A 21,794-nucleotide genomic window follows, 5' to 3' on the forward strand; every position below is an offset into this window, starting at 1 on the left:
CTCCTCCTCTCCAGACTCACCACTCTGGTGCATCTCCTCCCCCAGGAGCCCACGGGTGACCTTCCCCAGCAGGGGGGCTGCCATCCCCTGGACCCTTTCCCAGCGGCGGGGGGCTGCCTCCATCCTCTGGGATCCTTCCCTGTGGCTGGGGAGGAGGTGACACGTGCTCCTGGGAGAACCGCGCTGCCTCAGGTCCCTCTTGGAGCCCCCCCGGAGCCTGGAATGGCTTTGGGATCCCACCGGAATCCCGTCCCAGCCGCAGGTTGTGACCAAGCCACCCCATCACGGAGGTCCTCGTGCCCAGAGCCAGGCTGGGCGCTGCCACCACCTGCGTGTCCCCTCCGCGGTGGTGTGATGTCCCACCCCGTGGCCGATGGCGGGGGGCCTGGCCCGTGCCCACCAGTGCCAGGTAGCTGCCCCGGGGTCGGCAGGGGCCACGGCGAGGCCGGTGGAGCTCAGCCAAGCTCCCGTCGATGCTTTAATTACCGCGTGCGGCCGGTCTCGTTAAGGAAGGTTCGTGGGTGGTCGTCAGGATGTCCCTGTCCTAATTTGTCCCCCCCCCGCCTCCCCCTCCCCCCAAGCTCTGCCCCTGGGTCTCTGAATTAGGTCACCCGGTGGCCGGGGGGTTGCGGGGACGTGGGGTGCAGCCCCTGCGGCCTCGGGGGAGACGTGGCCAGAACAGAAGCAAACACTCGTTAAACTCAAATACATCCCCCACCCCCCCAACACCCCCCCCCACCCCCCTCCTCCCAGCCCTTCTGGGTGGGTGGCACAGCCTGGCCCCCCCCGGCAGACCCCCAGGCTCCTGGCTGCCGTGGAGATGCTGCGGAGCCCCCTGTGGGATCAGGGTCCTGTCCAGGGGTCCGTCCTGCGGGTCCCGAAGCCCCCCGGGAGCTGGATCCATGGGGAAGGTTCTGAGGGTCCCGAAGCCCCCCAGGAGCTGGATCCATGGGGAAGGTTCTGAGGGTCCCGAAGCCCCCCAGGAGCTGGATCCATGGGGAAGAGCCTGAGGGTCCCAAAGCCCCCCAGGAGCTGGATCCATGGGGAAGAGCCTGAGGGTCCCGAAGCCCCCCAGGAGTTGGATCCATGGGAAAGGTTCTGAGGGTCCCGAAGACCCCCGGGAGCTGGATCCATGGGGAAGAGCCTGAGGGTCCCAAAGCCCCCCAGGAGCTGGATCCATGGGGAAGGTTCTGAGGGTCCCGAAGACCCCCGGGAGCTGGATCCATGGGGAAGGTTCTGAGGGTCCCAAAGCCCCCCAGGAGCTGGATCCATGGGGAAGGTTCTGAGGGTCCCGAAGACCCCCGGGAGCTGGATCCATGGGGAAGAGCCTGAGGGGTCCCAAAGCCCCCCAGGAGCTGGATCCATGGGGAAGAGCCTGAGGGTCCCAAAGCCCCCCAGGAGCTGGATCCATGGGGAAGGTTCTGAGGGTCCCGAAGACCCCCGGGAGCTGGATCCATGGGGAAGAGCCTGAGGGGTCCCAAAGCCCCCCAGGAGCTGGATCCATGGGGAAGAGCCTGAGGGTCCCAAAGCCCCCCAGGAGCTGGATCCATGGGGAAGGTTCTGAGGGTCCCGAAGCCCCCCAGGAGCTGGATCCATGGGGAAGAGCCTGAGGGTCCCGAAGCCCCCCAGGAGCTGGATCCATGGGGAAGAGCCTGAGGGTCCCAAAGCCCCCCAGGAGCTGGATCCATGGGGAAGGTTCTGAGGGTCCCGAAGACCCCCGGGAGCTGGATCCATGGGGAAGGTTCTGAGGGTCCCGAAGCCCCCCAGGAGCTGGATCCATGGGGAAGGTTCTGAGGGTCCCGAAGCCCCCCAGGAGCTGGATCCATGGGGAAGGTTCTGAGGGTCCCAAAGCCCCCCAGGAGCTGGATCCATGGGGAAGAGCCTGAGGGTCCCAAAGCCCCCCAGGAGCTGGATCCATGGGGAAGAGCCTGAGGGTCCCAAAGCCCCCCAGGAGCTGGATCCATGGGGAAGGTTCTGAGGGTCCCAAAGCCCCCCAGGAGCTGGATCCATGGGGAAGGTTCTGAGGGTCCCGAAGACCCCCGGGAGCTGGATCCATGGGGAAGGTTCTGAGGGTCCCGAAGCCCCCCAGGAGCTGGATCCATGGGGAAGGTTCTGAGGGTCCCGAAGCCCCCCAGGAGCTGGATCCATGGGGAAGAGCCTGAGGGTCCCGAAGCCCCCCAGGAGCTGGATCCATGGGGAAGAGCCTGAGGGTCCCGAAGACCCCCGGGAGCTGGATCCATGGGGAAGGTTCTGAGGGTCCCGAAGACCCCCGGGAGCTGGATCCATGGGGAAGGTTCTGGGGGTCCCGAAGACCCCCAGGAGCTGGATCCATGGGGAAGAGCCTGAGGGTCCCGAAGACCCCCGGGAGCTGGATCCATGGGGAAGAGCCTGAGGGTCCCGAAGACCCCCGGGAGCTGGATCCATGGGGAAGAGCCTGAGGGTCCCAAAGCCCCCCAGGAGCTGGATCCATGGGGAAGAGCCTGAGGGTCCCAAAGCCCCCCAGGAGCTGGATCCATGGGGAAGGTTCTGAGGGTCCCGAAGCCCCCCGGGAGCTGGATCCATGGGGAAGGTTCTGAGGGTCCCGAAGACCCCCGGGAGCTGGATCCATGGGGAAGCCAAGCAGGAGGCGGCACAGTGCACCGTCCCCCCAGAGCAGCTTTTGGCGCCTTGTCCCCCAGGGCTGAGCCCCCCACCCAGCCCCCCTGGGGGGCCCTTGGCCAAGATGGGGCTGGGGGGCTGGGGGAGCACGATGGGACCCGCAGCAGGAGCTGGGGGGGGGGGGGGCTCGGGGTGCTGCTGGGGGGGCCTGGGACCTGGGCTGGGGGCAGCTGGTGGCCGTGGGGCCACCATGGGGGGCTGGGACCCAGCTGACCCCAGCAGGGGCCGTGCTGCCCCCCCTGTCCCAGGCCACTGTGTCCCGCTGCTGGCTGGCCCGTGGCCAGTGACACCCCCCCGGGCCACCCCTGTCCCCTCCCATGGCCACGGCGACATTCCCAGCAGACCCCCGCCCCTAATGAGCCTCCAGGAAGGTGCCCCCCACCCCTGGGGGAGCTGGGGGGGTGGATGGGGGGGGGGAGGGTGCACCTCTCGCATCGCCCACAGCCAGTGGTCCCATGTGGGGTGTCCCCAGCACTGGCCCGGGTGTCCCCAACACTGTCCTCGGTGTCCCTGGCCCTGTCCCGGGTCCTCCCTCTTTGTCCCACATGTCCCTGACACTATCCCTGGTCCTCCGTCCTTGTCCCGGGTGTCCCCAGCATTGTCCCAGGTGTCCCCAAGACTGTCCTGGGTCCTCCGTCCTTGTCCCAGGTGTCCCTGGCACTGTCCTGGCTGGCTCCATCCTTGTCCCAGGTGTCCTTGGCATTGTCCTGGGTCCTCTGTCCTTGTCCCAGGTGCCCCCATCCTTGTCCCAGGTGCCCCCACCCCTGTCCCAGCTGCCCCCACCCCTGTCCCAGGTGCCCCCAGCCCTGTCCCGGGTGTCCCCAGCCCTGTCCCAGGTGCCCCCACCCCTGTCCCGGGTGCCCCCTCCCTGTCCCGTGTGTGTCCCCCCCTCCGCGGGGTCACCTCCCTGGTTTGCTCAGCCCCACTGCGGCTCTCGGGGGGGTGAGGTAAGAGCTGGGAGTGGCGACCCCCCCCTCCCCAGGGGCCCAGCCCCCCCCCCGCCTGCTGTGGGGACTGGGACCCCCTTCTGCCGTGGGTCTGGGCGGATTTGGGGGGGGGTCCCTGGGTGGCTTCTCCAGGTGTCGGTTCTGGGACAGGGGGGGCTGGGGGGGGGGCGGGGGGGCAGGGGGGGAGGGGGGCTGTCCTGGCATCAGCAGGTGCGTGTGCCAGTGAGCCCAGCCCCCTCCCCCTCCTCTGCTCTGGAGCAGGGCTGCATGGCTGATCCCAGGATCCAATGCTGACCCTGGGATCTGGTGCTGACCCCAGGATCTCATGCTGACCCCAGGATCCAGTGCTGACCCTAGGATGCAATGCTGACCCCAGGATCCCGTGCTGACCCCAGGATCCAGTGCTGACCCTAGGATGCAATGCTGATCCCAGGATCCCGTGCTGACCCCAGGATCCAGTGCTGACCCCAGGATCTCATGCTGACCCCAGGATCCAATGCTGACCCCAGGATCCCATGCTGACCCCAGGATCCAGTGCTGACCCTAGGATGCAATGCTGATCCCAGGATCCCGTGCTGACCCCAGGATCCCGTGCTGACCCCAGGATCCGGTGCTGACCCCAAGATCCCATGCTGACCCCAGGATCCAATGCTGACCCCAGGATCCCGTGCTGACCCCAGGATCCGGTGCTGACCCCAGGATCCAATGCTGACCCCAGGATCCCGTGCTGACCCCAGGATCCGGTGCTGACCCCAGGATCCCATGCTGACCTTGGGGTTCCAGTGCTGACACTAGGATCTGGTGCCAACCCTGTGATCTGGTGCTGACCCCAGGATCCAGCACCAAGCCCACAGTCTGATGCTGCCCCCAGGGTTCCCATGCTGACCCTGGGATCCAGTGCCAGCCCCAGGATCCAGCACTGACCTTGGGGCCTAATGCTGACCCTGTGATCCGGTGCCAACCCTGGGATCCAGTGTCACCCCGGGATCCAGTGCAAGCAGGGGGCAGCGAGCGGAGGCGGCAGCACGTGGCAGCAGTTCCCGGCTTTTTCTTCCCTTTTTGGCCAAAGAAATTTTTTATTGTACAAAAAATCTAAAAAGGCCCCAAAACAACAGCCGGGGGGATCCGGGACCGAGCGGGAGTCACTGACCAATGGGATCCTCACAGCCCCGGGGCGCGCTCAGCACCCCCTGCCCCTGCTGGGGACCCAGGAGTGCGACCCCCCCCGTGTCACCGACCCCCGTGGGTGCTGCTGGGTGCTTGGGGGGGGGGGGGGTGTGGGTGGGGGAGGGGGGGGTGGGGGTACCCCAAGGAGCTCCCTAACGAGGCCACAATGCCGTGTCCCCCTGTGACCCCGGCTTTGGGGGGGGGGGGTCTGGTTTGCCCGTGGGTTGGGGGCTCGTCTGGGCACCACGGTGGGGTGGCTGTGCCATGGGGAGCGTGGGGGAGGGGCACACCCCGGGCCAGGGGGCTGCTCCTCTGGGGGGCTCCAGCCCCACCGAACCCTGTCCCTGGGGGTGCCGCAGCCCCCCAGCCCCCACATCCTGCCAGGCCGGTGGGGCCAGAGCCCCCCCTCACCCCCGGGGCCGGGGGGATCGTGGCACCGCGGCATCTCCTGGGGCAGCGGGAGCAGCCACGCCGGCACGGGCGGCACCGTCCTCGCAGCCTGCGGGCCCACGGCCACGGCACTGGCCAGTGGCAAACCCCACGGCACCGGCCCACGGCCACAGCACCAACCATGGCCAATGCCACGGCACCAGCCCACGGCCCTGGTGACAGCACCAGCTCATGGCTAATGCCACGGCACCGGCCCGTGGCCACAGCACCAACCCATGGCCATGGCACCAGCCCATGGCCACGGCACTGGCCAAAGGCCACGGCACTGGCCCATGGCCATGGTGACAGCACCAGCTCATGGCTAATGCCACAGCACTAGCCCATGGCCATGGTGACAGCACCAGCTCATGGCTAATGCCACGGCACTAGCCCATGGCCATGGTGACAGCACCAGCTCATGGCTAATGCCACGGCACTGGCCCGTGGCCACAGCACCAGCCCATGGCCATGGCACTGGCCCATGGAGACACCACCAACCCATGGCCACGGCACTGGCCAACGGCCACAGCCACGGCACCAGCCCACGGCCATGGTGACAGCAGCAGCTCATGGCTAATGCTGCGGCACCGGCCCATGGCCACGGCCACCCCGTCCTCGCCTCTGCTGGAACCTTCCATAGTGTAAATTGTTCCCCGCCCCTCCCCCAGGTGTGTCATGGGGAACACGCAGCATCCCCCCCCCCGCCATTCCCACGACCGGCTCCGGTGCCACAACCACCTCCATCCCGGTGACACTGGTGACACTGGTGATACTGGTGCCGGGGCCTGCCATCTGGGGGGGCACATCGACAGCACCAGGGGACGTGGCCAGTGCAGGGGGGGGGGCATGGATGGATGGTGTGGCACCAGCCACATGGGCTGGGGGTCCGGGTGCCACCAGCCCATGGGACCCCCACCCACGGTGCCGCGACCCCCGGCGCGGAACGGAGCCGACAGCGCTGAACTCTTGGCTGCTTTTTTTTTTTTTTTTAAATATTTTTTATTATTATGATTTCTTTTTAATTTTTTTAAAATTTTTTTTTTTCTTGTTTAGCTGTTCAAGTGCTGTGTTTGGTCACGCGAGTAAATCCCCCCCCCCCCCGACCATCCGTGGCCTTTTGGTCGTGACATTTGGACCCACCGCGTCCCCTCCCCCCCCTCCCCCGGGGTCCCCCCTGAGCCCCCTGCCCTGGCAGAGGCGCCCCTGCCCCCCTTCGGGGCCCCCCCTGAGCCCCCCCCCGGCCCCCCCGGCCCGACGGACCCAGGAACCAAACAAGGAACAAACCAACAGAAAAGTCACCATGCGGCGGGTGGCACTGGTCCCAGTGCTCGCAGCCAACTTGTCCCAGTGCCTGCGGCTGAGTGGTCCCTGTGCCCGCGGCTGACTGGTCCCAGTTCCCACGGCTGACCGGTCCCAGCGCCCGGAGCTGACTGGTCCCAGTTCCCACGGCTGACTGGTCCCAGTGCCCAGAGCTGACTGGTCCCAGTGCCCGGGGTGCCCCGGTCCTTCTTCCTTCTCCAGCACCACCCGCCTGTACCAGGCCGGGGCCCTGCAGGGGCTCCTGGGCGGGGGGGGGCTGCAGGGTCGGGGGGCTCCGGGACCCCCCTCTGTAGGCGAGGGGAGAGACCCCCACGCCGGGCTGGACCCCTCAGCCGCTGCCCCGGCGCAGGGGGATGATGGCCGGGGGGGGTGGGGATGATGATGCCCGGGGGGGGGATGGGGGGGTTGGGGGGGTGTCCCACCTGCCTCGACCACCCCCTTTAAAAAACGGGGGGGAAGCCCCCCCCCCTCCGGTACGTCCTGGCCGCCCCAGCTCGGACTCGCCGCGTCTGCCCCCCCGCCTGGCCAGGCCCCCCCCAGCCAGAGCGACCCCCGCCCCCCCCCCCCCCCATCGGCCAACAGAGCTGCAGTCGGGGCGAAGAGGGGCAGGTGGATCCCAGCCAGACCCCGGCCGATCCCAGCTGAATCCCAGCCTGATCGCGCCAGACTCCAGTGGGCCCCAGCTGGATCACTGCAGATCCCAGCCGGGCTCCAGCCACATCCCAGCGAATCCCACCCAGACCCCAGCTGGATCACAGTGGATCCCAGCCGGATCTCAGAGGACCCCAACCAGATCCAAGCCAGGTTCCAGCAGATTCCAGCTGGATCCCAGCCGGACCCCAGCCAGATCCCCGGCGGATCCCGGCCAGGTCCCAGCCGGATCCCAGCTGATCCCAGACAGATCCCGGGCAGATCCCAACCAGATGCCAGCCGGACCCCGGCAGATCCCAGTGGATCCCAGCCACACCGCGGCTCCCCTGGCTCTGGAGCGGGATCCCGCGCCCTTTCCAGCCCCTCCCGGCGGCTCTGCCGGGACCGGGATCGGGATCGGGATCGGGATCGGGACCGGGACCGCGCAGGCAGCGCCAGGACGGTGCTTCCCCGCCGCGGCCGGGGGGTGCTGGGGGGTTGGGGGGTGGGAGAGGCGGGGGGGATGGGGCCGGGGCCGGGGGAGCCCCTCGGGATCCGGTAAACGGGGCCCGGTTAAATCTCTCCACGCGTGGATCCGGTGGGCCCGGCCCGGCGGGCGGGAACACCGGGCGGGGGGGTCCAGGCGTTGGCCCCGGCTCAGGGGGGCCCCCCCGTCACCCCCCGCCCCCATCCCGGTGCCAGACGTGCCCCCCAAAGGCACTGAACAGCTGGGGGGGGGGGCGGGGGTGTCCAGCCGTATCGTGGGACCCGATCTGTCGCGACAGGCGGCAACAACCCGCGGGCACAGGACAGAGCTGTGCCCCCGGCCCGGCCCGGGGGTGTCTGGGGGCTCCTGCCCCGGGGGGGCCCCACTCTCCCGGGCCGGGCGGGGGCGGCGGGGCCGGTGCGAGACCCCCCGGGGCCGGTGCGAGGGGCCCTAAGTGCTTCGGCGCCGGGCGGGCGGGCAGGGACCGGTACCGTCGGGGTCCCGGTACCGCGGGGGTCCGATACCGCCGGGGTCCGATACCGCCGAGGGCTCGGTACCGTCGGGGGCCCGGTACCGCGGGGGTCCGGTACCGTCGGGGCCGGGTACCGTCGGGGGCCCGGTACCGTCGGGGGCCCGGTACCGTCGGGGGCCCGGTACCGCCGGTACCGCCCCACACCCTCCCACCGGGGGTGCCTCGTCCTTGTAAGCGCTTTGGGCTCCGCGGAGCCGGGGACAAGTGCTAAACACCGCGGTCCCCCCGCCCCCCCCCGGTTCTCCCTCCCCCCCCAGGCCCCCCCCCGTCATCCCCGCCCCTCCCCCGGCGCCGTCCCTAAGTGCTACGCGGGGTGCGGACGCGCCGGGACCGGGGGCTCCCCGCCGCCCCCCCCGCCGGGTAAGGGCTGGGGGCAGCACCCGGGGGATAAGTGCTGGGGCCGGGGGGCCTCCCCGAACCGCCCCCCCGAGCCTCCACCCCCGCCTGGCGCCAGCCCCGGCTCCGGCGGGTCCCGGTTGCATCACCCGGTGGGAGCGGGGCCGGGGGGGGGGGCTGGGGCCGGCGCGGGCCCGTTCTCACGCGAAAATAATCCCGAGGCCGAGGCCGAGGGCGGGGGGGTGGGGGGCAAAGCTGCTGAGTCAGCGGAATTCCCCACCCCCACCCCCCCGCCGGAGCCTCCCACGGATCCTCGCCCCGGTGCTGCCTCCCGGAGCCATTGGCCGCCCACCCGCCCACCGGCGGGGACCCCCGGGCCACTGGCTGCGCTGAGTGCTGGGGCGAGGGGCATCAACTGGCCGCATCACCGGGGCGAGGGTCCCACCCCGATGGCAGCACCGGGATGAAGGTCACCATCCTGCCAGCAGCACCGGGGTGACGGTCACCATCCCAGTGACAGCACCGAGGCGAGGGTCCCATCCCGATGGCAGTACCAGGGCTAGGGTCACCGTCCTGCCAGCAGCACCGGGGCGAGGGTCCCATCCTGATGGCAGCACCGGGGTGAGGGTCCCATCCTGATGGCAGCACCGGGGCAAGGGTCACCATCCTGCCAGCAGCACCGGGGTGACGGTCACCATCCCAGTGGCAGCACCGGGGCGAGGGTCCCATCCTGATGGCAGCACCGGGGTGACGGTCACCATCCCAGTGGCAGCACCGGGGCGAGCGTTGCCAACCTACCGGCAGCACCGGGGCTGGATCCAAAGCGCTGGGTGGCAGCTCCGGTCCCCTCCCCCCAGCCATGGCCAGGGGTGCCGCAGGATGCTGGCGGTGCCGGTGGCCACCGGCCGGTCCCCGGGGTGCTGGGGGCTGAAGCCATCCCCACCGTGGCGATGGTTGTGGGTACCGGGATGGCGCTGGCGGCATGAAGGGAAGGACCGGGGGGGGGGGGGCAGGCGGGGGGGCTTCCCGCGCCGGCCGGGAGGGTGATTAATAAATAAATAAATTAAAGAAGGGAGACGGTTTCCTCCCGGGCCAGAGCCACCGCCGGTGCTGGCATGGCCCAGCAGCCCCCATCCCGGGGGTCCCGCTGCCACATCCCACCATCTTCACTCCGGCAAAGCGCCCGTTGGCTGTCGGGGGATGGGGCCACCTGCCCTTGGATGTCACCTTGGCCATGGGGCGAGTGGGGACACCCCCATCCCCGTGGGGACACGTGGGGTCCGCTCGGCCGCCTCCTCTCCTGGTTGCTGTTGAGCTGGTGCGGCAGAGCCACGCAGTGAAAAGCCGTGTCACTGTGTCACTGTGTCACCGTGCCATGCCGTGCCACCGTGGGGATGTGGTGGGCGCTGGGGGTCCCGGCCGCCCCCTCCCCTTCTCCGTCCGGGTGCTTTTATTGCACAACGCATGTCAAAGCGCGGGTTTGGTGCAGCGTTTCTCCACGGGGTTTTCATCTTTCTCCCCCCTCCCCGCCATCCGAAGGGATCTCAACGCTCGTTCTTTGTCTTTTCAAAATCACCCCCCCCAAAAAAAATAATGGGGGGGGAAAAAACAAACAAACAAAAAAAGAGAGGTGGAGAGGGGGGAGGGGCGCAGGGTGGAGGGGCAGCACTCTAGGAGCATCCGCATCTGTCAACCACCATTCCCGGGATCTTGCCGTAGATGATTTGTTGTTTATCGTTGAAGTAAAGCATATTGATGGGGGACATCTTGGTGGGGGTGCAGCAGGGCCCCGCCGACCCCCGGGGGTTGGCCTGTTGCACCAGGTGGGTGTGGGGGTACTTCTGCATGAACATGTACTCGCACTGCCCCGAGCAGTAGTTGGCTTTGTACCTCTTGGGAGCGATGATCCAGTCCCAGCCGAAGGCTTCGAAGTCCACGGTGAGGGGGTAGCGGCAGCAGCGCGACTCGGTCGAGTGCTCGTCGCAGTCCAGCCCCAGGTTGCGCCGCGAGCGCTTGTTGTTCTCCAGCACCCGCAGCTCCATGAAGGGGTGCTGGGGGGAGGGGGGAAGGGGGGCGTCAGGATCGGGTGCTGAGCCGGCGTCCCAGCATCCCAGCATCACATAGTCCCAGCATCACATGGTCCCAGCGTCCCAGCATCCCAGCATCACATAGTCCCAGCATCACATGGTCCCAGCGTCCCAGGGTCCCAGTGTCACAGCATCCCGGTGTCCCAGCGTCCCAGTGTCCCAGCATCCCAGCATCACATAGTCCCAGCGTCCCAGCATCCCAGCATCACAAGGTCCCAGCATCCCAGGGTCCCAGTATCCCAGCATCCCAGTGCCACAGGGTCTCAGCGTCCCTGCACCCCAGCATCACATAGTCTCAGCATCCCAGCATCACATGGTCCCAGTGTCCCAGCATCCCAGCATCACATGGTCCCAGTGTCCCAGCATCCGAGCATCACATGGTCTCAGCGTCCCAGCATCCCAGCATCACATGGTCTCAGCGTCCCAGCATCCCAGCATCACATGGTCCCAGCACCCCAGTGTCCTAGGGTCCCAGTGTCCCAGCATCCCAGTGTTCCAGCATCCCAGTATCACAGCATCACATAGTCCCAGCGTCCCAGCATCCCAGCATCACATGGTCCCAGCATCCCAGTGTCCCAGTGTCCCAGCGTCCCAGTGTCCCAACATTCCAGCATCACATGGTCCCAGCGTCCCAGTGTCCTAGGGTCCCAGTGTCCCAGCGTCCCAGTGTCCCAGCATCCCAGTGTCCCAGGGTCCCAGTGTCCCAGCATCCCAGCATCACACAGTCCCAGTGTCCCAGCATTCCAGCGTCCCAGTATCCCAGCATCCCAGTGTCCCAGGGTCCCAGTGTCCCAGCATCCCAGCATCACACAGTCCCAGTGTCCCAGCATTCCAGCGTCCCAGTGTCCCAGGGTCCCAGTGTCACAGCATCACACGGTCCCAGTGTCCCAGCATCCCAGCATCACACAGTCCCAGTGTCCCAGCATCCCAGCATCACATGGTCCCAGCATCCCAGTGTCCTAGGGTCCCAGTGTCCCAGCGTCCCAGTGTCCCAGCATCCCAGTGTCACAGCATCACAGCATCACATGGTCCCAGTGTCAGTGTCCCAGCATCCCAGTGTCCCAGTGTCCCAGCATCCCAGCATCCCAGCATCCCATGGTCCCAGCATCCCACATCCCACATGGTTCAGCAGAGCTGCCACCAGCCCCATGGATCTGCCACCAGTCCCACTGAGCTGCCACCAGCCCCACTGAGATGTCACCAGCTCCACTGAGGTGTCACCAGCCTCATTAGGGTGTCACCAGCCCCATGGAGTTGCCACCAGCCCCACTGAGGTGTCACCAGCCCTATGGAACTGCCACCAGTCCCATGGAAGTGTCATCAGCCTCATTAGGGTGTCACCAGCCCCAGCAAGGTGTCATCAGCCCCACTGAGCTGCCACCAGTCCCATGAATCTGCCACCAGCCCCACTGAGTTGTCATCAGCCCCATGGAGTTGCCACCAGTCTCATGGAGGTGTCACCAGCCCCACAGAGCTGCCACCAGCCCCACTGAGGTGTCACCAGCCCTATGCAGCTGCCACCAGCCCCATGGGTTGTCACCAGTGCCATCGAGGTGTCACCAGCCCCACGGAGCTGCCACCAGCTCTAGCAAGGTGTCACCAGCCCCAGTGAGGTGTCACCAGCCCTATGGAGTTTCCACCAGCCACATCAAGGTGTCACCAGCCCCATGGACCTGTCACCAGTCCCATGGAGGTGTCACCAGCCCCATGGAGCTGCCACTAGCCCTACTGAGGTGTCACCAGCCCCATTAGGATGTCACCAACCCCATTAGGGTGTCACCAGCCCCAGTGAGCTGCCACCAACCCCATGGAGGTGTGAGCAACCTCATGGATCTGCCACCAGCTCCCTGAGGTGTCACCAGCCCATGGAGCTGCCGCCAGCCCTACTGAGGTGTCACCAGCCCATGGAGCTGCCACCAGTCTCATGGAAGTGTCACCAGCCCCACGGAGCTGTGAGCAGCTCCTGGCAGAGGTCCCACTGAGCTCTGACCATCCCCACGGAGCCACAGCTGGCCCCACAGAGTTGTCATTGTCCCCGCAGAGCTTTCATCAGCCCCATGGGGGTGTCATTGTCCTCATGGAGGTGTGACCAGCCCCATGGAATCATCATCAGCTCATCAGAGTGGTGAAGCTGTGGCCAGCCCCACGGAGCCATCACTGTCCCCATAAAGCCATCACTGTCCCCACAGAGCCATCACTGTCCCCCCCATGGAACTGTGACTGTCCCCACAAAGCTGTGGCCAGTCCCACAGAGCCACCACTGTCCCCATGAAGCCACCACTGTCCCCATGGAGCCATCACTGTCCCCATGGAGCTGTGACTGCCCCCACAAAGCTGTGGCCAGCCCCACGGAGCCAACACTGTCCCCAAAGAGCCATCACTGTCCCCCCCCTGAAGCCATCACTGTCCCCATGAAGCCACCACTGTCCCCATGGAGCTGCGACTGCCCCCACAAAGCTGTGGCCAGCCCCACAGAGCCATCACTGTCCCCATGGAGCCATCACTGTCCCCCCCCTGGAGCCATCACTGTCCCCATGGAGCTGTGACTGCCCCCACAGAGCTGTGACCCCCCTGTACCCCTCCCCATCACCCCCCCCTTTTGCCCTCCAGCTCCGGGGGATGACAACTGGGACCCCCGTACCCAGTCACACCCCACGGAGCTCCGCACAGCACCCACCCCCACCAACCACAGCGGGGGCATCCCGAGCCCCACGGCCACCCTGGGGGCTGCCACCTACCAGCCCTTCGGCGCCGGGTCCCAGCGAGGTGACGGCCAGGTCGTTGCCGTTGGGGTCGAAGGCGTTGATCTCGATGCCCCAGTTGTTCTGCGGTTGCTTGAACCAATTCTGCAGGACGTGCTTGAAGTCGATGCTCTGCCAGTGACCCAGGCGGGAGTTGAGGTCGATCTTGAGCGATCGGATACGGATGTGGCGGCTGCCCTCCTCCGTCACCGGCTTCAGGCGGAGGATCTGCAGGTAGACGGTGGAGGTGTGCTGCACGGGCCGCAGGTACACCCACAGCTGCGCCTTCACCACCTTGGTGAACATGATCTTGGGGCTGAAGTTGAAGAAGCAGCAATGGGGGTTGCCCTCGATCTGCACCACCGGGTCCGCTGTGGGAGGAAGGAGGCGTCAGGGCCGGCCCCGGGATCCCTCCCTCTCCTCCTCGTGGGATGCGGGGTGGGGGGCGAGCATCCTTCTTGTGGGATGCAGGTTCGAGGGTGAGCTCCTCCCAGAGTGGGATGTGGGGTCGGGGGTGAGCATCCTCCTCATGGGATGCAGGGTTGGGGGTGAGCATCCTTCTCGTGGGATGTGGAGTCGGGGGTGAGAATCGTCCTCTGGGATGCAGGGTTGGGGTGAGCATCCTCCTTGTGGGATGCAGGGTCAGGGATGCAGGGTCAGGGGTGAGCATCCTCCTGGCATGGGATGTGGAGTTGGGGGTGAGCATCCTCCTCTGGGATGCAGGGTGGGGGGCGAGCATCCTCCTCGTGGGATGCGGGGTGGGGGGCAAGCATCCTTCTTGTGGGATGTGGGTCGAGGGCAAGCTCGTCCCAGAGTGGGATGCGGGGTCAGGGATACAGGGTCAGGGGTGACCATCCTCCTCGTGGGATGTGGGGTTGGGAGCGAGCATCCTCCTTGTGGGATGTGGGGTGGGAGGCGAGCTCCTCCTCGTGGGATGCAGGGTCAGGGATGCAGGGTCAGGGGTGAGCATCCTCCTCGTGGGATGCGGGGTGGGGGGCGATCTCCTCGTGGGATGCAGGGTCAGGGGTGAGCATCCTCCTCGTGGGATGCAGGGGTAAGGGGTGAGCATCCTCCTTGTGGGATGCAGAGTCAGGAGTGAGCATCCTCCTCGTGGGATGAGGGGTCGAGGGCAAGCTCCTCCCAGAGTGGAGTGCAGGGTGGGGGGCGAGCATCCTCCTCGTGGGATGCAGGGTGGGGGGCGAGCATCCTCCTTGTGGGATGCAGGGTGGGGGGCGAGCATCCTCCTTGTGGGATGCGGGGTGGGGGGCGAGCTCCTCCTCGGTCATTAGGAGGTGAAGGGCAGGGCAGAGGCCACCCCAGGGGTCACTGCCCCTCCGGCCGCAATAAGGTCCCCGGCTGCCCCCTGACCCCGCGGCACCGGGACGCGTGATCCCCCGCGGGGGCGGCGGGAACCGGCCCCAGGCTGGGGGGGGCTGGCTTGAGCGGGGTGGGGGGCTCCAGCCCCACAGCAGGTGCTGTGGTGCAGCCGGTGCCCACCACGTCCCCTCGGGGCAGCCGGGAAGGTGCCCGGTGCTGCAGCCCCGGGGATGCGGCAGAGCCCCTGGGAGGGTCTGGGGCACCGAGCTGGGTACCACCAGGCTCCCCACGGGGGGTCCGGCCCGGTGGGCATCGCGAAGGTCAGCCATCTCCCACCCCCCCATCACCCCCCACCCTCCCATCTCCCACCCCCCCATCACCTCCCACCCCCCCCATCACCTCCCACCCTCCCATTTCCCACCCCCCCATCACCCCCCACCCTCCCATCTCCCACCCCCCCCATCATCTCCCACCCCCCCATCACCTCCCACCCTCCCCACACTTGTTTTCAGGGCAGCCCCCCCCCCCCCCAAAGCAGCCCCCATGCCTCACCCAGCACCCCGGGGGTGTCCCCAGGGATGGCAAAGGTGAGCGACCCCCACCCAGGGACACCCCCCCTGCTGGGGTGACCACCCCCAGCCCAAGCACCCTTCTGAGCCAGGGGTCCCCCAGCCCCACGGCAGCACCCCTAGAGCCCAGCCCTGCTCCAGCCCTCCCTGCTCGGCCAAACATCTGTGTCAAATTGAGCTGGGAATTTCGCCCCCCCCCACCCCCCCCAAAGCGCAGCCCCCTCCCCCTGCCACGCACCGGTCAGGTTTAATAGCACCCAGCTGCAGCGGGGCCATTTGCTGCGTGCGGGGCCCCCCGAACACATGGGGGTCACGACACCGGCCGCAGCCCCGGGGATGCCAGGCAGCCCCCCCGCTGCACCACACATAAACCAAAGTGACAGGGGCTGGGGGGGCGCAGGCGCCCACCGCCCAGACCCCTCCCACCAATTTGCTGCGCACAAGCCCCCCATTAAACCTGCACTTCCCCAGCAGCCCCCTGGTGCTTGGTGCCCCCCCCCCACCTCTTAACCCAGGGGGCAGGTTGTGCCCCCCAGCCCCTCAGAGGGGGCTTTGCCACCCGTCACCCCGGGGGTGTCATCACAGCCTGGGCCAGTGGCCACCTCGAGGGGGGTCACCCCGGGGGTGTCATCCAGCCTGGGCCAGTGGCCACCTCGAGGGGCTCCGTGGCCCCGGTGGCTTTAGGGGCCACGGTGGTGGTTTGCTCCGGGGTCATGGGGGGGGGGGGCTCTGCGGCACGGACCCCCCACGGGGGGGTGGGTTTGTAGGGGCTCCAAGTGAGCGATCCCAAAGCGGCACCGAAGCCCCTCGCTGCAGCACTGGGGGCACCAGGGGCACCGCTGACCCTCCTCCAGGCCGGGACTTGGGGGGCAGCGGGTGCCAGCGGCCCCCGGGGTGACAAGGGGGGTCTGGGGTGCTGGAGCGGGGGGGTCAGAGCGGGGGGGGCTCTGCCACGCTGGCTGCTCCTGGCACGGGGCTGCGGCGATGCCAGGATGCTCATCCCGTCGCTGTGGCAACGGGGGATAAAGGTTACCGGGACATCGGTCACAGCTGAGTATGTGCGGGGAGGGGGGCACCCCCGGGCTCCCCCCCTACCCCCCCCCGCTCTTTGTTCCCACCGGGGCCCGGATTTGGGGCTCCCACCTCTGCCCCGTTAACCCCTCCCCTGCTGCAGGGGACTGGAGACCCCCACCCCATCCATCCCCCCCAGATCCCAGCACCTTGGGGACCCCCCGACACCCAGAGGTGCCATGTGCCGGCGATGTCCCCACCGTGTCCCACTGACCTTGAGCAGCTCCAAGCGGCCCCCCAGCCCCCCCCCCGGGCCCCTCACCCAACCCGCCCCCCCCCCAGCCCCCCATCACCCTTCACTAAGCCCCCTCTACCCCACAGGTCGTGGGGGTCATGGGGAGCCCCTAAATGGGTTTAGGACCCAATTAACCCTCCTGGGGTAGTTAAAAAAAAATCCCGGGGGGGGGGGGGCTGGGGGGTGCGGGTGTGGGATTAACTGGGGGGGGGGGGGGCCGGGGGGAACCCGAGAGCTTTATGGCTTTGCTGCCTATAAAGCCCTTTCCCTCCTTCTGTTCAGGAACCATAAAACCCCACACAATTGCCACGGGGGGTGGGGGGGGTGCAGGGGGGGGGGGGGGGAGGAAAAAAAAATCATAATAATAACGGAGCGGCCGCAGCTGGGGCAGGCGGGACCCCCGGGGGCATCTGGTTGGGGGGGGCTGGGGCTGGAGGACCCCGGCTCGAGGGGGTCCTGGCCGGGGAGAGGGGCAGCCCCCTGGTATTTATTTGGGGCCCCCCCCCCCCGAGCTGTGAAATGGGGGGGGGGGGGGGGGGGCGGGGGGCTGCGTTAAGGCGGCGCAGGGAGGAAACCCCCAGCGTGTTGTCAATTTTATGGGTAATAAAATTTCAAAGCCGCCCGAGTCTATTAATGCCTGGGAAGGAAATTCGGCGGGGGGCTGCGGGGGGGGGGCAGCGCCTGACACTTCCCTCCCTTCCGCTCCCCTTCGCACCCGGCCCCCCCGGCCCCGCTCCACCGGGGGTCCCGCGCCCCCCCCCCACCCCCCCCCGGGGGTCCCGGCCCCGCAGCAGGTGGAGCCAGGGCTGGGCAGGGCGCTGGCACCGGGGGGAAACTGAGGCACGGGGGGGGCGGGGGGCGGGGGGCGGCCGCCCTGGACCCCCGGCTGCAGCCACGGCACGGCGCAGCAAAGCCCCGGGGACCCCTGTGTGTCCCCCCCCCGCCTGCCTGTCCCCAGCACGCCCCGCTGTCACCCTGCCGTCACCCCACTGTCACCCCGCCGTCACCCTGCCCTGTCACCCTGCCCTGTCACCCTGCCGTCACCCCGCTGTCACCCTGCCCTGTCATCCTGCCCTGTCACCCTGCTGTCACCCCGCTGTCACCCCGCTGTCACCCTGCCCTGTCACCCTGCCCTGTCACTCCTGCCCGTCACCCTGCTGTCACCCTGCCCTGTCACCTGCCCTGTCACCCTGCCGTCACCCTGCCCTGTCACCCTGCCGTCACCCTGCCATCACCCTGCCGTCACCCTGCCGTCACCCTGCTGTCACCCCGCCGTCACCCTGCCCTGTCACCCTGCCCTGTCACCCCGCCGTCACCCTGCCCTGTCACCCTGCCCTGTCACCCTGCCGTCACCTGCTGTCACCCCTGCCGTCACCCTGCTGTCACCCTGCTGACACCCTGCCCTGTCACCCTGCCCTGTCACCCCGCTGTCACCATGCTATCACCCCACCATCACCCTGCTGTCACCCCACCATCACCCTGCCGTCACCCTGCCGTGTCACCCTGCCGTCACCCCCATCACCCTACTGTCACCCTGCCCATTACCCCACTGTCACCCTGCTGTCACCCTGCCCGCCACCCTGCCGTCACCTCGCCATCACCCTGCCATGACCCCACCATCACCCCACTGTCACCCTGCCCTGTCACCCTGCCCGTCGCTCCACCATCACCCCGCTGTCACCCTGCCATCACCTTGCCCGTCACCCTGCTCTCACCCTGCTGTCACCCACCTGTCACCCTGCTGTCACTCTGCCCATCACTCTTCTGTCACCCTGCTGTCACTCTGCCCTGCCACCCTGCCCGTCACCCTGCTGTCACCCCACCGTCACCCTGCTGTCACCCTGACCATCACCCTGCTGTCACCCTGCCCATCACCCCGCCATCACCCTGCTGTCACTCTGCATGTCACCCCACTGTCATCCTGCTGTCACCTTGACCTCAAACTACCCTGTCACCCTGCCCTGTCACCCTGCTGTCACTCTGCCCATCACCCTGCCATCACCCTGCCCTGTCACCCTGCTGTCACCTCACTGTCACCCTGCCGTCACCCCGCCATCACCCTGCCCATCACCCCACCGTCACCCTGCTGTCACCCTGCCCTGTCACCCTGCCCTGTCACCCTGCCCATCACCCCCACCATCATCCCGCTGTCACCCGTCGTCACCCCGCTGTCACCCTGCCACGTGCCGCGGCCGAGCACTGGCACCCGCTGCCTGCTGTGGCCCTGGGGACCCAGAGGTCACCCGCGCTGTCTGCCCTGCGCCCCAGTCTGGTCCCAGTGCTGGGGCCGAGTCCCAGTACCCAGGGCCAGGTCCCAGTGCTGGGGCCGAGTCCCAATGCAAGTGCCAGGTCCCAGTACCCAGTGCCAGTGCTGGTCCCAGTGCCATGTCCCAGTGCCGGTGCTGGGTCCCAGTGCCAGTGCTGTGTCCCAGTGCTGGGTCCCAGTGCCAGTGCTGGCTCCCAGTGCTGGTGCTGCATCCCAGTACTGGCCAGGTCCCAGTACCCAGCACCAGCATTGGTGCTCGGGCTGGTGCCAGTGCTGGGTCTTGGTCCTGCTACCAGTGCCCCCTCCCACTTACTCACTGGTCCCAGTGCCAGCTCCCAGCACACAGTCCCAGCTCCCAGCACACAGAGGCCATTCCCAGTTCCTGCTGCCCCGTCCCAGTGCCCCGTCCCAGTGCCAGTGCTGGCTCCCAGTGCTGGTGCTGCATCCCAGTGCCGGCCAGGTCCCAGTACCCCAGCACCACTGTCGGTGCTTGGGCTGGTGCCAGTGCCGGGTCCTGGTCCCTACTACCAGTGCCCCCTCCCACTTACTCACTGGTCCCAGTGCCAGCTCCCAACACACAGTCCCAGCTCCCAGCACCCAGCACCCATTGGCCATTCCCAGTTCCTGCTGCCCCGTCCCAGTGCCAGTGCCACATCCCAGCACCAGTGCCAGCCGGGTCCCAGTACCCAGCACCAGTGTCAGTTCTTGGGCTGGTGCCAGTGCCGGGTCCTGATATCTGCTACCAGTGCCCAGTCCCACTTACTCACTGGTCCCAGTGCCAGCTCCCAGCACACAGTCCCAGCACCCAGGGGCCATTCCCAGTTCCCACTGCCCTGTCCCAGTGCCCCATCCCAGCACCCAGTGTTGGCTCCCAGGGCCGGTGCCACATCCCAGTGCCAGTGCTGGCCAGGTCCCAGTACTGGCCAGGTCCCAGTACCCAGTACCAGCATCGGTGCTTGGGCTGGTGCCAGTGCCGGGTCCTGGTCCCTACTACCAGTGTCCAGTCCCACTTACCCACTGGTCCCAGTGCCAGCTCCCAGCACCCAGTCCAAGCTCCCAGCACACAGTCCCACTTACTCACTGGTCCCAGTGCCAGCTCCCAGCACCCTGTCCCACTTACTCACTGGTCCCAGTGCTGGCTCCCAGCACCCAGTGCCAGCTCCCAGCTCTCCGTGCCAGCTCCCAGCACACAGTCCCAGCTCCCAGCACCCAGAGGCCATTCCCAGTTCCCGCTGCCCCATCCCAGTGCCTCGTCCCAGTGCCAGTGCTGGCTCCCTGTGCCAGTGCTGGCTCCCGGTGCCAGTGCCACATCCCAGTGCCAGTGCCAGCTGGGTCCCAGTACCCAGCACCAGCACTGGTTCTCAGGCTGGTGCCAGCGCCGGGTCCTGATCCCTACCACCAGTGCCCAGTCCCACTTACTCACTGGTCCCAGTACAAGCTCCCAGCACCCAGTCCCAGCTCCCAGCACACAGTCCCACTTACTCACTGGTCCCAGTGCCGGCTCCAGCACTCAGTCCCAGCTCCTAGCACTCAGTGCCAGCTCCCAGCACCCAGTCCCACTTACTCACTGTCCCAGTGCCAGCTCCCAGCACCCAGTCCCAGCTCCCAGCACACAGTCCCACTTACTCACTGGTCCCAGTGCTGGCTCCCAGCACCCAGTCCCAGCTCCCAGCACCCAGTCCCACTTGCTCACTGGTCCCAATGCCGGCTCCCAGCACTCAGTGTCAGCTCCCAGCACCCAGTCCCACTTACTCACTGGTCCCAGTGCTGGCTCCCAGCTCCCAGCACTCAGTGCCAGCTCCCAGCACCCAGCACCCAGGGGTCATTCCCAGTTCCCACTGCCCCGTCCGGGCCATCCCATGTCCCGGTGCCTCGGTGAGGCGGACGCATCCCGGGGGTGGGTGGGGGCCTCCGGGAGATGAAGGGGGGGGGGGACGACGACGACCACGGGCCGGTCCCCGGTGGGGGGGGTCAGGCGGTACCGGGGAGTGGGGGTGCGCGGGGTGAGGCAGGCCGGGGGGGCCGCGGGGGTTGGGAAGGGAGGGCTGGGGGTGGGGGGGGGTGGGGGTGGGGGGGGTGGGGGGGTGGGGGGGGTCGCCTTTGGGCGAAGTTTTGCAGCGGCGGCGGGGCGGAACAAAGGCGGCACTGACTTTCCTGGGCCATGCTGATGACGGTCTCGGTGGTGGCGTGATACTCGTCCTCCTCAGGTACTCGTCGTGCTGCAGCGAGTCCCCCTGGAAGTCGTGGAGGTCCAGGAGCTGCTGGAGCGGCGGGGCCTTGGGCAGCAGCTGCTCCACCACCTCCCGGGTGATGTTGGGGGCTTCCTTCAGCCGCAGCTTGCTCAGGATCTGCGACTTGATGCTCTCCAGCCGCAGCTCCTTGCTGTGCCGCCGCCAGAGGCACACGGGGCAGGCGGCTTCCGAGGCGGGGGGGTTGCGTTTCCCCCCCCCCCGCCGCCCCCAGCAAAGCGAAGAAACACAGCCAAACCGGAGCCATCCGGGGGGGGAAAAAAAAGGGGAGGAAAAAAAAAAAAAAAAAAACGGAGGAAAAAAAAAAAAAAACGGGGGTCCCCTACGCCGGGCCGCCCCCCCGCCCCGCTTCCACCGCAACGCGCAAGGGGCGCGGAACGGGGGGAAGGCGGGTAACGGTGGCGGGGGCGGGGAAGCGGGGGGCGGTGAGGGACCGGGCGGGGGGTGGAGGGGGGGGGGGGGGTGAGAAAAAAAGCGGCGGCAGCGGCGGCCCCCGGGTTTTATACCCCAAGAGAAGTGTGTCGTCAGCGGCCTTGATTGGCTGCGGGCGCACAAAAGAGGTTTCTGGCAGGGGCTTGTCACCAGCCGCCGCCGGCCCCCCGAGCACCGGGAACGCCCCGCCGCCGCCGCGGGCTGCCCGGTGGGCTGCGCGACCCCCCCCCGCCCCTCCCCAGCCCGCCCCCCGCCCGCCCCGCCGCACTTGCCGGGAGTTGGGTCCCGCCGCGCCGCCCCCCGGCACCGGCGATGCGCTCC

General features: G+C 67.8%; 1 protein-coding gene across 1 annotated transcript; it reads right to left on the minus strand.

Moving 5' to 3' along the window:
- Positions 1-8,462: 8,462 nt before the first annotated feature.
- On the minus strand, positions 8,463-21,293 carry GDF11 (growth differentiation factor 11; the record flags this gene model as incomplete). Its single annotated transcript, XM_055697242.1, is given in 4 exon segments — positions 8,463-10,557; positions 13,332-13,705; positions 20,943-20,997; positions 21,000-21,293. Coding segments are annotated over 4 exon segments (1,104 nt in total), but the record flags the coding sequence as incomplete, so codon positions are not given.
- Between the last annotated feature and the right edge of the window lie 501 nt (positions 21,294-21,794).

The sequence above is a fragment of the Falco cherrug genome, chromosome 19 (assembly GCF_023634085.1).
Source record: "Falco cherrug isolate bFalChe1 chromosome 19, bFalChe1.pri, whole genome shotgun sequence".
In the NCBI taxonomy this organism is placed as follows: Eukaryota; Metazoa; Chordata; class Aves; order Falconiformes; family Falconidae; genus Falco; species Falco cherrug.